The sequence below is a fragment of the Trichosurus vulpecula genome, chromosome 2 (assembly GCF_011100635.1).
Source record: "Trichosurus vulpecula isolate mTriVul1 chromosome 2, mTriVul1.pri, whole genome shotgun sequence".
NCBI classification, from domain to species: domain Eukaryota; kingdom Metazoa; phylum Chordata; class Mammalia; order Diprotodontia; family Phalangeridae; genus Trichosurus; species Trichosurus vulpecula.
The window spans coordinates 40,656,952-40,671,207 of NC_050574.1; the positions used below are offsets into that span (position 1 = coordinate 40,656,952).

Here is a 14,256-nt window from a genome sequence, read left to right on the forward strand (position 1 = left end):
ACAACCAGCTTAGCCCAAGCTAAACCTTAGTTTACCCTTCAGTCTTCTCCCCGTGATTGGGCCCATTCTTTTCTGGTCATTCCCATTCCATCCCTTCCCACCTGGCCTGAGGCTAGACATGGAGATGGCTAAGTCCAGACATTTAGAGGTGGCCTATCCTTGTGGGGAAGACATCAACACCTGACAAGCTGCTATTTCTGGCTGGAACAAGGACGGACATCCAACGGGCTCCTTCTTTAATATGAGGATGTCCAATGAGATCACGTTCAGGTCCTTTTCAGTTTTGCCATTCTCTCTTCTCTGTTTCAAAGTTCCTTTCCAGCCTTGACAATGTCTGTTTTGAGATCCCTCCCAGCCCTGACATCTCCTGTTCTAAGGTCCCTCCCAGCCCTGACATCCCCAGTTCTAAGGCGCTTCCCAGCTCTGACATTCCTGTTCTAATGCCCTCCCATCCCTGATATTGAATGGTCTAAGTTTCTCCCAAACCAGGACATCTTATGCTCCATGTTTTAAGTCTCTTTCCAGGTTCCCTTCCCCTTTCCTCTCTGTTTTTACCTGCTGGGCTGAAGGGATGGATCATCCACACTCAGAAACACCCACATTTGCTGGTTCTTCCTTTCCTGTAAAGGAGAGAGGGGAGGGAAGTCAGAGAAGTGGAAAAGCAGGAGAGGGCTCCCTTCCTCAGTCTCTAACTGGGATTGAACAGGGAGAAGAGGTGTTTTTGGCCCAGTAGGAGGTGGGGAACCTTGTCTTTTTCATGGCAGGGGAGAGGGCTGTCCTCTTGGTAGAAGACCTAGACATGGGCTGGGCCGATGGGATCCACAGGCAGTGCCTGCCGCTACCAAATTCAGAGATAGAACTAGGTGTCGCAATGGGACTTGGCCTCCAGGCAGCAAAATTCATAGGAGCTATGTTATAAAAAGATGAGTCATTCTATGACAATGACATTAATAACTACGTGGAAGGTCTCCTGTCTCACCCCGACAAAGGATGCGTTACAGTATTTTCCATGCCACACCCAGTGCCATACCACTCCAGGAGGAGGCCTGATTTGGCATACCCCAAGAATGCCCACCAATTACCCAATGAAGGGGAGGCCTTCCTTACTTCAATGCCATCCTTTTGATCACAGAGTACATTATGCCCCCAATGAAGCTGCTTATCCCTGTGATTCTGGCAATGGTCAGGCCAATGGCAGGACCTCCAGAGAGGGAGTAGATGGGATCGGGTTCGATGGTCTGTGTCAGTGTCCTCTGAAGGGGGCTCTAGGGAATGAAGAGACTAATGGAGTTAGGGTCTGGGGATACTGTGGCCATGCTCCCTGCACCCCTTCCCCTCCAGCTACAAAGTGGAGGAGAACAATGGGAATGTCATGAGAGTGTGTGTCCAGATCTTCCCCTGAATTCTGGACCCAGGTACCTTCCCTTTTGTTTCCTTAATCTGTAATAATTCAATTCAACCCAACCAGCACTGATTAAAACCCTGCCGGGGTGCTTAGCACTGGGCATACAAAGACAACAAAGAACCTGTCCCTGCCCTCTAGGACCTTATGTTCTACTAGAGGGTGAGATACAGTGTCATACACAGGGCACCCGAGGTTTCACCAGCACAGGGAACTCCCAGATCAGGAAACTCCCTCCGCCAATGCTGATTGGCATCTTATAGTCCTAGAGAGGTATCTGTGGCACTGAGAGGTTAAGTAACATGTGTCAGAGGTGAGACTTGAACCTAGCTCTTTCTGTTTGCAAGGCCAACTTTGGCATACTGTCTTGTGGAAGCAAAGTCAATCTAAAGCAATGTGGGAGTGGGGTGGAGAATACTAACAACTGAAAGGACCCAGAGGTGCCCGTGTAGGAGGTGGTCCCAGAACGGAGCCTTGGAAGGAGCAGGAGGAGGTGAGGACATAGAATGTACCAGTTATGGGGAACAGCCTGTGCAAAGGAGTGGTGGTGGGAGATGTTATTTGTCCTTCATTCTAGAAGAGGATCATGACATCAGGAAGTTGATGCCATGACATGCAAGTCAGTTGGACTGAAGTGGGGGAGGGCTGTGTACAGTCACCAGCCTCACTTTGTCCTTTGGAGCCATCTGGGCTCAATGGCCAGATACAGATCAGGACAATGAAGTCTTCCTTAGTGGAGGTCTTTAGGGAGAGAGTAGATGGCTACTTACTGAGAGTGTTGTAGAAGGAGATCTCTGTTTAGTTATGAGCTGTATGTTAGTGGTTTCTGAGGTCCTTTCCAATGCTAAGATTTCTTATCCTGGCATTCAAGGCTCTCTACCCTCTGGCTTCATGCTCTATTTCCAACATTCCCCCACAACTTCATGCACTTTAAATTCTGGCCCAATTGGATGGATCGTGCTGTGCTTATCTCCTCCCACCCTTTCTCCCTTCTGGGCATTCAGCCTGGCTCCCCTGATGCTGCCCTGCCTTCATCTCTGGGATGTAACCGCTCACCATTTCTCTCTCTCTGTTTCTTCAAGGCTCCTCAGCTCTGGGGCTGCCTCCTCCAAGAAGCCTTCCCCGGGCCTGTCTCCTGGCAGTGATGTCCCCATCTCTGAGCTCTCGCCCCTCTCTGCATTACCCCTCCTGCCCATTCTAACTTGGATGAAAGTCACTCATGGACAGGTCTGTGTCACCTCTACTACCCCTTCTCCCTGCAAGGACGGAGTTCTCCCCTGCATCAGCTTTGTATTCCTCATGTCACAGAACCATGGAGCTATGGCTGGAAGGGGCCTTAGGGACTAACCCAGGGGTGAGGAACTTGTGGCCTCATGGCCACACATGGCCCTTCAGGTCCTCAAGTGAGGCCCTTTGACTGATCGGACTGCACTTGAGGACACGTGACCTTGAGGCCGCAGGTTCCCCACCGCTGCTCTAACCCCTTCATCTTACAGATGAAGAAGCTGCTGCCCCCCTCCCACTCTCATCACCCTCCCCACCCAGCTCCTTCTCTCAGCTCAAGTCAGAAGAGCTGTGGTTCGGGATCTCCATCACTTGGATAATTAGTAGCCTCCTAATCGGTCTCTCTGCCTCCTGCCTCCCTCCTCTCTGATCCATCGCACGTACAGCTGCTAAAGCAACATTCCCAAAACCCACAGCAGACCATGGCAGTCCTTTGCTCAGTAAGCTTCAGTAGGGACTCCCCACATCCCTTAGGATAAATGCAAGGTCTTTGTTTTAGCATTTAAAGCCTTTCTCGATCTGGCTCCAGCCTGTCTTCTCACTCTTCCTCACTACTCTACTGCTCCCTATGCTCTGGCCAAACTGGTCTATTTGCCATTTCCCAAACATGCCATTGCATTTCCAGCCTCTTTGTCTTTGCATAGGCTGTGCCCTCCCCTATTCCTAGCCTGGAATGCTCTCTCTCCTCACCTCCATTTCTTCAAACACCTGCTTCTCCCAGGGCTCGGCCCAAGTGCCACTTTCTACAAGTGGCCTGTCCAGATTCCTCCCAGTTGTTAGTCCTCTCCCCAAGCCACCTTGCATTTATTTTCTATATATTCCATATTTGCTGCTTTGTGAATGTGTTGTGTGTTGTTGGGCATTGTGGTTTTGCACAAAGAATGCTGGCTTTGGATTCAGAGGATCTGGGTTCCAATCCCAGCTCTGCTGCTAATTTGCTACCTGTGTGACTTTGGCCAAGTCACTTAAGCATTCTGAGCCTCAGTTTCCCCATCAGATAACCTCCAAGGTCCCTTTCAGCTCTAAATCCCAAGGTCACACAGAATTGTGGGATCACAGAGCTAGAGATGGAGGGGAACTCTGAGCCATCTTGTCTATTCCCTTCATTTGACAGAGGAAGAAACCAAAGCCCAGAGTGGTCAAGGGAGGCATTCGAGGCCACACCACTAGTAAGGATGATTCACCCCTGGGCTCTCTGACTCCAAACCCACTTTTTGGCAAACCTCTCCCTCCACTGAGCTCTATGGCCCTGATTGCTTATAGTAATCACTTGGTACTGGGTCTAGACCTCCAGGTGTTGTTAATGATACAGGTTAGGGCAAGTATTAGACCACTTTTACAAATGAGGAAACTGAGGCACAGAGGTTAATTGACTTGTCCAGAGTCACTCAGCCAAAAATTGACAGAGGCAAGATTGAACCCTAGTCTTGTGAGGCCAAGCCATGATGCCGTCTTCCAACTTGACACCAGTGTGTTTCCTCTTTCCAAGTAGAGGACAAAGATCACTTCTTGTGCTGCTTTTCTCTCCCATAGGAGCTGGTGTGGATGACTTGGACACAAAAGGGGCTTATTAAGTGCTTACTGATGGATTTGGGGCAGGGGTGGGGGTGGGATCATTAATGATGAACTCACTGGGCAGCTGCACCCGGATGGGATTGGAGACCATCAGGCTCACGCTGTTCTGAGCCGTGCACGTGTAGTTGCCCAGGTCCTTCTGAGTCAGTCTCCGGATAATGTACTTGTCATGGACCCCACACATGTTGCCGTTAAAGGACCAGGTGATCAGGGGACTGGGATTTGGTGTAGCCAAACATCGCAGGACCACAGAATAGTTGAGGTCACTCACAACAGTGCCCTCGTATGGTTCTGGATATGATGATGTTATCACTGATCCAGGTCCATCTGTGAGGGGTAGAGGGTGTCACAGTGAGGTGAAGAACATGGGGTGTGGCATCTTGGGAGGGAGAGGGTTATAGAGAGGGAAGGGGCCCAGTAATTCCCTTTAATTGGGGGAGAACAAATGTAGAATATTAGGAAGGCAGGATGTGAGAGCTGGGAGGGCCCTTAGAACAGGGAATGTCAGGGCTGGGAGGGCCCCTAGAACAGGGAATGTCAGAGCTGGGAGGGCACTTAGAACAGGGAATGTTAGAGCTGGGAGGGCCTCAGAACAGGGAATGTCAGGGCTGGGAGGGGCTTGAGAACAGGGAATGTGAGAGCTAGGAGCACCTTAGAATAGAGGATGTCAGAGTTGGGAAGGCCCTTAGAACAGGGGATGTCAGGGCTGGGAGGGGTCTGAAGGATCATCTAAAGTAGTTCTTCCTAGAAATGGAGAAACTGAAGTCCAGAGAGGCGTCTCTTGCCCATGGTAACCCAGTGAGTCAAGATCAGAGCTGAGATTGTCTCTCAGACCTTTTGCCTCTGAGTCCAGTGTCCTTTCTGCCAGCATACCCTGCTTCTTTCCCTGTCAGACAGTTGGCCGCCCCAGACCAAAGGCTGAATGCCACAGGAGGGCAGATTTCAGCTCGTTATTAGAAATCCTAATAGCTAGTGTTTATACAGCACCCTAAGGCTTGCAAAGCATGTCACAATTATTATCTCATCTGATCCTCACAACTGCCCTGGGACGTAGACACTAGCATTATCCCTCTTTTACAGGTGAGGAAACTGAGGTAAACAGAGGTTAAGTGGCTTGCCCACACGGTAACTGAGTCAGTGTCCAAGGCTGGATTTGAACCCAGTTCTTCCTGCCTAAGGGCCCAGTGCTGTTATGTACTGGACTCTACCAGGTGCCCCATTCCTGGGTCTCAGAGCCTCAGATGCACTAATTGAAAAATGAGGCAGCTGAGCTAGGTGACCCCCAAAGGCAGAGCGGTATAGAGAAATGAGTGCAAGATGCAGTCAGAGGACTCGGGTTGGGATCTTCTTTCTGCCACTTGCTGAGTAACCTTGGGCAAGTCACTTCTCTTCTCTGGCCTCAGTCTCCCCATCAGTAAAACGAGAGGGTTGTTGTATCCAATGAATTCTGTGGTCCTTCTTGCTCCAAGTCTCTGAGTCGCTGTTCCTTGAGGATGAGGGTACTCCTGGCAAAGGATTTCTGCACTGGGTGAGATAGGAGGTGAGTTCTCTGGCTGGGCCAGGCTTTTCTTCTGCCCCTAGTTTGCTGACTTTGGTCTCCTTGCCTGCCTGTGTGGGGTGGGGGTGGGTAGGTGGTGGAGTTGGGGACAGTCAGGAACAGGAGGCTTGGTTACTCACAGAGCACAGTCAGCTGGATGGTTTCACTCGTCTGGTAGTCAGACTCACTCCACACTCTACAGAAGTACAGCCCCTGGTCACCACGCCTCACCTGCTGGATGGTCAGGGTCCTGTTGCTGCTGGACAGCTGCAGCCACCCTCCCCCCTGCAGCAGCAAGCCCCCTTTATACCAGAGGATCTTGACGTTGGTTTTGTTGGTGTGACAGGTGAAGACCACTGAGTCCACATTCTCCACAGCAACAGTCATGTTGGCTGAGATGTCTGGCACTAGAATGAACTCTAGGTGGGAGAAGGGGGTGGAGGAGTGAGATTTGGCATAGAAGCATTGGCTGGAAGTCATGGACCCAGGTTCAAATCTCATCCCAGTTCCTACCTGTGTGACTTTGGGCAGGTCACTTGGGGCCTCTATAAAGTAAGGATTGGGGTTGGACTAGGTGGTCCCTGAGGTTTTTTCCTAGCTCCTAGTTCCATGATACTAGATATGACCTTGGGTTAATCACTTCACTTTTCTGGCCTCAGTATCCCTCTCTGTAAAATCAGGGGGTTAGAAAAGGTAGCCTCAGAGGTCCCTGGTGTCCTCCAGGATGCCCTTGTGAATGCCTCCTCTCCCAGCTCTCCTCTCCTTCCTTTGAGCCACCATCGCACTTCATGTTATCTGCGCACAAATTCTCCTGTGCCCTCTATCTTTCTGGGTATATTTCCCTTCCCCCAAGAGGAAGTGGGGCTGTGCTCACATACCTCCACCCCCCGTAGCTGCCCATTCTGGAGGGGCTGTCCTTTCTCTCACTTTCACCCTTGTCTCCTGGGGTGAGGAAAAGGATGCAGGTGACATTGGAGATAAAAAGGGGCTTTAGATAGCGCCAAGTTCTCCCCATTTTACAGAGGAAGAAGCTGAGGCCAGAGATAGGAGGTGACTTACCTAATGTCACTGGGCTCTAAGCATCAGAGGCAGGATTAGAACCATGGTTCTTCTGAACCAAATTCAGCAAGAATTCGTGAAGCCCTACTATGTGCCAGGCACTGTGTTAGGCACTGGGGATAAAAAATGAAATGGTCCTTGTCCTCAAGGGTCATCCATTCTATGAAGGCAGCAGAGGCTCCAGGGATGTCCCTCCTTCAGGGACTAAGGGCAGGTGTTCCCAGCCCATGGCCATCGCAGACTCTGCTTACCATGTTGGCGCCACACACGGACGTAGGTGGATGCCTTCTCCAGTCCTGAGTCAGTGTTCAGCACCAGGTGGTAAAAGCCAGTGTCAGAGGGGGTGAGGTTTCTGATTTCCAATGTGTTCCAGCTTGCCAGAGCCTCCCTCCTGGTGTAGGTAGGGCCAAGGCGCTGGGCACAGGGGCCTGCCTGGGTAGTGGGGATGCAGTTGGTGATCATGGCAGGATACAAGGGCTGGGACCCTGAGTACCAGGTGGCATTGAGGATCCTGTCTGGGGTGCACAGGGCAGTCAGACTCACGCTGTCTCCTTCCATGGGTCGGTTTGGGACAGCGATGATGAAGGTCTGAGCAGATTCTGGGTGGGCCCAGAAGCTGAGCAGGGTAGCTTGGAGAAAGACCAGAAATGAGGTTGGGGGTGGGGTGGGGTGGGGTGGGAAGAGCAGTTCTGTGAGGGACTGAGTGCCACCTTGGGGTAGGTTGGTGTTCCCTTCCTACACATGACTGGTGTTCCTTCCTTGTCTAGGGGGTGAGAACTGAGCTTACACATGTGTGCTACACATCTTATGCATGCCTATTACATATCTTACACATGCCTATTACACATCTTACATATGCATGTTATATATCTGACACATGCATGTTAAATGGTACAAAACACACCCTTTATTATTTTGGGGATGGTGGCAAAAGATATGGTCTATTTGTTGAAGGGGGAGATAGAGACCTTGGGATACCAGTGCAATGCTGAGTTTGGGGGACTAGTGTAGAACAGGGGTGGGGAACCTGTGGCTTCGAGGCCACATGTGGCCCTCTAGGTCCTCAAGTGTGGCCCTTGACTGAATCTAAACTTCACAGAACAAATCCCCTCCAAAAAAGGATTTGTTCTGTAAAACTTAGACTCAGTCAAAAGGTTGTACCTGAGGACCTAGATGGCCACACATGGCCTCGAGGCAGCAGGTTCCCTGCCCCTGGTGTAGAACAAGGTTGGTGCTCCCTCTAGCCTGCCATTTTAATTAGTTATCCTCATTAACTAGGTGCTTGACATGGTCACTGCCCTTTAGATTTATTATCCTGGGGTGAAGCACTGGCTGTACCCCTTTGTTATGGTACTGGGAGAGAGGATGAATGTTTGTGTGAGGCTCTGTGGTCTGACAACTTGTGAACAAGAATGAGAGAAGTGGTCAAGACAGTAGCACTTTGGATAGATCCAGAATTAAATGAATGGATGGATCCAAAGAGTGGTCAGCCATGAATAGGACTATGTTAACTTGGAGGGAGGTCTTTAGTGATGTCCCCTAAGGGTCTGTCACAGATATTTTTTTAAAAGCCTTGAAGGCATAGATTGATGTCACTCTTACCAAATTGACAAGTGATGCCAAGCTTGGAAGAATGCCATCCCCAGGGAAAGAAGAGAAGAGGGACCACAGCCAGGTTTATCTCCCCCACCCCCACCCAAGATCAGTATAGTGAATGACACTCAGGTTCCCAAAAGATTGTGACAGATTAGATTATAAGGGAAATTCTAATCCACTTTGATTTACGAAATCAGCTTCTCAACCACAAGATAAGAAAAGCTTGGATGAATATCCAATCACCTGAAAAAGATCCAAAAGCTTGAGTAGACTGCAAGCTTCTCCAAGTGCTCACAGTGCAAGATGGCGGCCATGAAAATGAAGATCATACTTGGCTGCATTGTGGGAGGAGTAAAGAGGTGATGGTCACTTGGTACTCTTTCGTACTCAGATCAAACCTGGAGTGTTGTGTTCAGTTCTGACAAACCATAGTTTAGATGGGGCAGTGATTGGTTAGAGGGTCTCTAGAGGAAGATAGCCAGGATGGTGATGGGTTTTTGGAAATGATGACATATTCAAGGATCAATGGGGATGTTCATCCTGGAGAAAACGAGACTTGGGAGAGGAGTGGGCCAGCTATCTCCAAGGAGTTGAAGTGCTGTTACACAGAAGTGGGTCAGACCTGGTCTGCTTAGCTTATGAGGACAAAGTAAGGGGGCAAAGGAGGCAAGCTGAAAAGAAACTTCTTTGGTCTCAATCTAAGAACAAACAGACTTCCTAACAATGGGAGCTGTCACAGAATGGAATGAACTGCCTTGCAAGGCAACTGGTTGGTCTCTCCTCCAGGCTTTTTAGATGGCTTCTGAGGTCTACTTGCAACTTGGGAATTCTGTGAACCTGTGACTCTGTAGCTAAGGATAGGGGGCTGCGAAGAAAGAGCATTGGAAATGCTGGATTCTGTTCCCAATGCTGCAACAAAGTAACCTTGAAAACTGGGGTAACATAGTTTCCCAGAACCTTGAAAACTGGAGCAACCACGTTGAGGGTAACCAAGGGGTCTCAAACCCTCTCAGCTTGGATACTCTGGCATTCATTCTACATATATGCATATGTATGTCCAAGGGTCCATGTATGAGTTTTTGTGTCCTGGTTAGAGTAGGCAGAACCAACCCATTATGGGCTTGGGTTGTTTTGAACTTGGGATTGTTCCCTCCCTTCTCAATCCTTTCCCTTCCCTCCTTCCCCAGGACTGTGTGGATGTTTCTCCTCTTACCTGTGAGCAGGAACCTCTTCCAGGGGCTGCCCCAGTCATGCGGAGGATTGCCGGACAGCTTCATGACTCTGCCCCCTCAGGGGACTTCCACTTTGTTCACTGATTCTTGCCTCCCCCTCCTGAGCTGGATCGTTTTCTCAACCAGCAAATGTTGCTTTTGCCCAATCCTAACCCCAGGACAAGCCTGATCCCTGTCACTGGCTTTGCTCTTGGTGACTTGGCTTGCCATGCCCAGGATCATGTGGTATGTCTGTCTGGGCAGGGACTTTGCCCTTGACCCTCCCCTCCCTGAGCTGTACCTGAGTTCTCCTGCCTCCCCAGGTGAGCCCTTCCTGGACTTAAACCCCTCCTGCCAACCACTCTCCAGGGAACTCCAGGGACCTATCAGCTCTCTCTACATTCCAACCTACCTCTCTATCCATGAGAGAACCCCTCTGTGTGCGTGGCTTTGGGGTGGAATAATAACCAGTTACACTTCTATTGTCCTTTAAGCTTTTAATAACCCTATGTCTGGTCACACAGTAAGTGGTTTAGGTAAGATTCTTTCTTGGGTTACCCATCTCTCTGAGGTCTTCACTCTTTCCATTTCTCCTCTGAGAAGCCCAAGTCCTCTGTTGCCTCAACCCCAGGGAAAGAAGAGAAGAGAGGCCACAGCCATGTTTATCTCCCTCCCCCTGACAAAGCTCATTGTAGACTCTAGGTCCCACATGAGGGCATTGTGACTAGAGAAGAATGGAGTGGATGGCATCTGTCCCACACTAGAATGGGAGCTGAATAACGATGGGTGGTAATGCCCTTGCTGGGCCCTCTGCTTAGTACCATGGCCTTGGTTTAAAGGGTCAGAGGTTCCTATCCCTTCCTCTCACAGTTCGGTGGACTTTTCCTCCTTCTCTCATGTCCCTATCAAATTATTTGTTCCAAACTCCTCCTTAACCCTCCTGGGCAAAGGTTCCCAACTTACCAGATATTGACCATAATAAGACTAATGCCGATGATTTGTTTCTTTTATTAGTCTGAAATTAATAAGCTAAATATGTTCGTTGTGTTAGTCACTGAGTCATGGGATCAGGCAGAAGTACACGATTCCTTCTTCCTCAGCTTTCTTCCTGCTCTCTCCCCTCCCCCTTTGTTTTCAGGTATAGTGGAAAAAAGACCTGAACTGGGTTCTAGCCTTGGTTCTGACAACCCCTTGGATAGAGAATGGATCAGTGATTTCAAAGTCATAGAGAACTCCCAGGGGGAGAGAGAGAGAGAGAGAGAGGCAAGCAGGATATGAACCCAGGATTTTCCATCTCTGAGGTCAGCTCTCTGTTCACAATACTATTTATCTCTCTTTTTCTGGGTCTCAGTTTTCCTACTCATGAAGTGAAATGTACCCCCTCTCCTCTCCTCTGGTTCTGGCACTATAATCAAATCAGCTCTGCTTTTCCATTGAAAAGGCAAGCAATTTGATATAGGTTATATATGTGTAGCCATGCAAAACATATTTCCATGTTAGTCATATTGTGAAAGAAAACACAGACCAAAAAAACCCCTAGAAAAATAAATAAAGTAAAAAATAGTATGCTTTGATCTGTATTCAGACTCCATCAGTTCTTTCTCTGGAGATGGGAGCATTTTTTTTATCATAAGTACTTCAGAATTGTATTGGAAGGGATGTGTTCATCCCTATGGCCCTGCTTACTGGCTCTGAAACTTTCTGGACCAAGGTGCCTCTCCCTGGCTACCACTCCCTTGTGAGTCATCTTTCCTATTAGAATGTAAGCTTCTTGAGGGAAGGGATGGGTTTGCTTTTCTATTTTTATCCCCAGTGCTTATCGTAGTGCTCGGAACATTTTGTTTCAGTTGTCCAGTAGTACCTAACTCTTCGTGACACCATGGACCACATAGCATGCAAGGACCATCTATCCTCCCCTATCTCCTGAAGTCTGTCCAAGCTCATGTTCATTGCTTCTATGACACTATCCATTCATCTCATGTTTTGCTGTCCCCCTTTCTTTTTGCCTTCAATCTTTCCCAACATCAAGATCTTTTCCAATGAGTCCTGTCCTCTCATTATGTGGCCAAAGTATCTGAACTTCAGTTTTACTATTTGTCCTTATAGTAAATACTCTGAATTTTTTTCTTTAAGTGTTGACTGATTTGATCTCCTTGCTATCCAAGGGACTCTTAAAAGTCTAAGTCAAAAGTACCAATTCTGTGGTGCTCAGCTTTTCTTATAGCCCAACTCTCACAGCCATACATTACTAATGGAAAACCCATAGCTTTGACTACATGGACCTTTGTTGGCAAGATGATGTCTCTGCTTTTTAGTGTGCTCTCCAGATTTGCCACAGCTTTCCTCCAAGGAGCAAACATCTTTTAATTTCATGGCTGCAGCCACTATCTGCAGTGATCTTTGAGCCCAAGAATATAAATTTGACACTGTTTCCATTTCTTCTCCCTCTATTTGCCAGGAAGTGATGGGACCAATGGCCATGATCTTAGGTTTTTTTTTGATGTTAAGCTTTAAGCCAGTTTTTATACTTTCCCCTTTCACCCTCATTAAGAGGCTTCTTAATTCCTCTTTACTTTGTGCCATCAGAGTGTTGTCGTCTGCATATCTGAGATTTCTGACATTTCTCAGGATGTTCTCTGCATGTAAGTAAAGTAAATAAGGTGACAGTGTATACAGCCTTGTCATACTCTTTGTCCAATCTTAAACCAATGAGTTATTTCATGTTTGATTCTAACTGTTGCTTCTTGATCTCCTCAGGAGACAAGTAAGATGATCTGGTCTTTTCATCTCTTTGAGGACTTGCCACATTTTGTTGTGATCCACACAGTCAAAGGTATTAGTGTAGTCGATGAAGCAGAAATAGATTTTTTTTCTGGGACTCCCTTGCTTTCTCCATAATCCAGCAACTGTACTGTTGGCAATTTGGTCTTTAGTTCTTCTGCTTCTTCAAAACCCAGTCTATACTTCTGGAAATTCCCAGCTCAGCAACCCAGTTGCTGAAGCCTAGCTTGCAAAACATTTTAAAAAATTAATATTTTATTTCCCCCCATTTGCATGTAAAACAATTTTTAAAATTCTTTTTTTTTCAAAATTTTTGAGTTTTAAATTTCTTCCTCCCTTCTTCCCTCCCCCCTTATTGAAAAGGCAAGCAATTTGATATAGGTTATATATGTGCAGTCATGCAAAACATATCTCCATGTTAGTCATGTTGTGGAAGAAAGCACAGATCAAAAAACACAAGAAAAATAAAGTAAAACATAGTATGCTTCGATCTGTATTCAGACTCTTGTCAGTTCTTTCTCTGGAGATGGATAGCATTTTTCATCATAAGTCCTTCAGAATTGTCTTGGATCATTGTATTGCTGAGAATTGGTTTATAGAATCTCAACTATGACCTTGTTGGCATATGAAATGATCACAACTGTTGGGTAATTTCATTCTTTGGCATTGCCCTTTCTTCAGGATTAGGATGTAAACTGATCTTTTCCAATCTGGTGGCCCCGCTGAGTTTTCTAAACTTGCTGGCCTACTGAGTGCAGCACTTTAACAGCATCTTCTTTCAGGGTTTTAAATAGCTCAGCAGGCATTCCATCACCTCTACCAGCCTTCTTGTTAGCGATGCTCCCTAAGACCCACTTGTCTTCATTCTCTAGGATGACTGGTTCTAGACCAGTAACCACACCACTGTGGTTATCAGTGATGTTAAGATCTTTCTTGTATAGTTCTTTGGTGTATTCTTGTCATCTTTTCTTAATCTCTTCTGCTTCTGTTAAGTCCCTACCATTTTCATCTTTATTATGCCCATTTTTGCATGAAACTTTCCCTTGCTATCTCTAATTTTTTTGAAGAGATCTCTTGTCTTTCCCATTCTATTGCTTTCTTCTATTTCTTTGCATTCCACATTTAAAGAAATCCTCTTATCTCTCCTTACTGTTGTCTGGAATTCTGTATTCGAGGTTCTTAGTGAATATTTATTTTCTATTTATTTCCCTTTCAGGACAGATGGCATGCCTTTGAGAGAAAGTGTGTGGTTCAGGAGAGAGCTCTCTGGAGAAGACATTGGAAGACTTGGGTTCAATGCTCATCTCTGCTATTAACTCTCTGGATGACTGTGGGCATGCCCTAGGGGCACAGCTTTCTTATCTGACAAGAAGAGAGGGGGCTAAATGTACTGGGTGACAGCCAAGGTTTCTTCCTGATTGACATTCTATATTCTGGGGTCTCAGGCTCCTTTTCACTTTGATGTTCTGGGTGCTACACTGTCATGTTCCTTCCTCCTTTAATTAGATTATCAAGTACATCAGAGTTTTGATACCTGTACTCTGTGTTTTAAATTTCTTCTCAGTTTCACCCATCTGTATTTTAAAGTAACATGCTTCTGTGACATTCTATTCTTAATGTTTTAAGGTCTCTTCCAGTTCTGACACTTTATGTTCTAAGGTTATTAACATTTTGTTTCATGCTCCATTTTAAAAAGTCCTTTCAACCAATATTCTGCATTCAAAGATCCCTCCCAGTTCTGAAATTTTATGTTCTAAGGCTCCCCCCACTCCTGACATTCCCTGTTCTAAGGCCCCTCTCACTCCTGACAT

General features: G+C 47.3%; 1 protein-coding gene across 1 annotated transcript; it reads right to left on the minus strand.

The window, feature by feature from the left end:
* Positions 1-586: 586 nt before the first annotated feature.
* On the minus strand, positions 587-9,730 carry IGSF23 (immunoglobulin superfamily member 23). The gene is given in 5 exon segments (XM_036743387.1): positions 587-620; positions 1,108-1,236; positions 1,238-1,265; positions 4,319-4,588; positions 9,667-9,730. Coding segments are annotated over 5 exon segments (525 nt in total).
* Between the last annotated feature and the right edge of the window lie 4,526 nt (positions 9,731-14,256).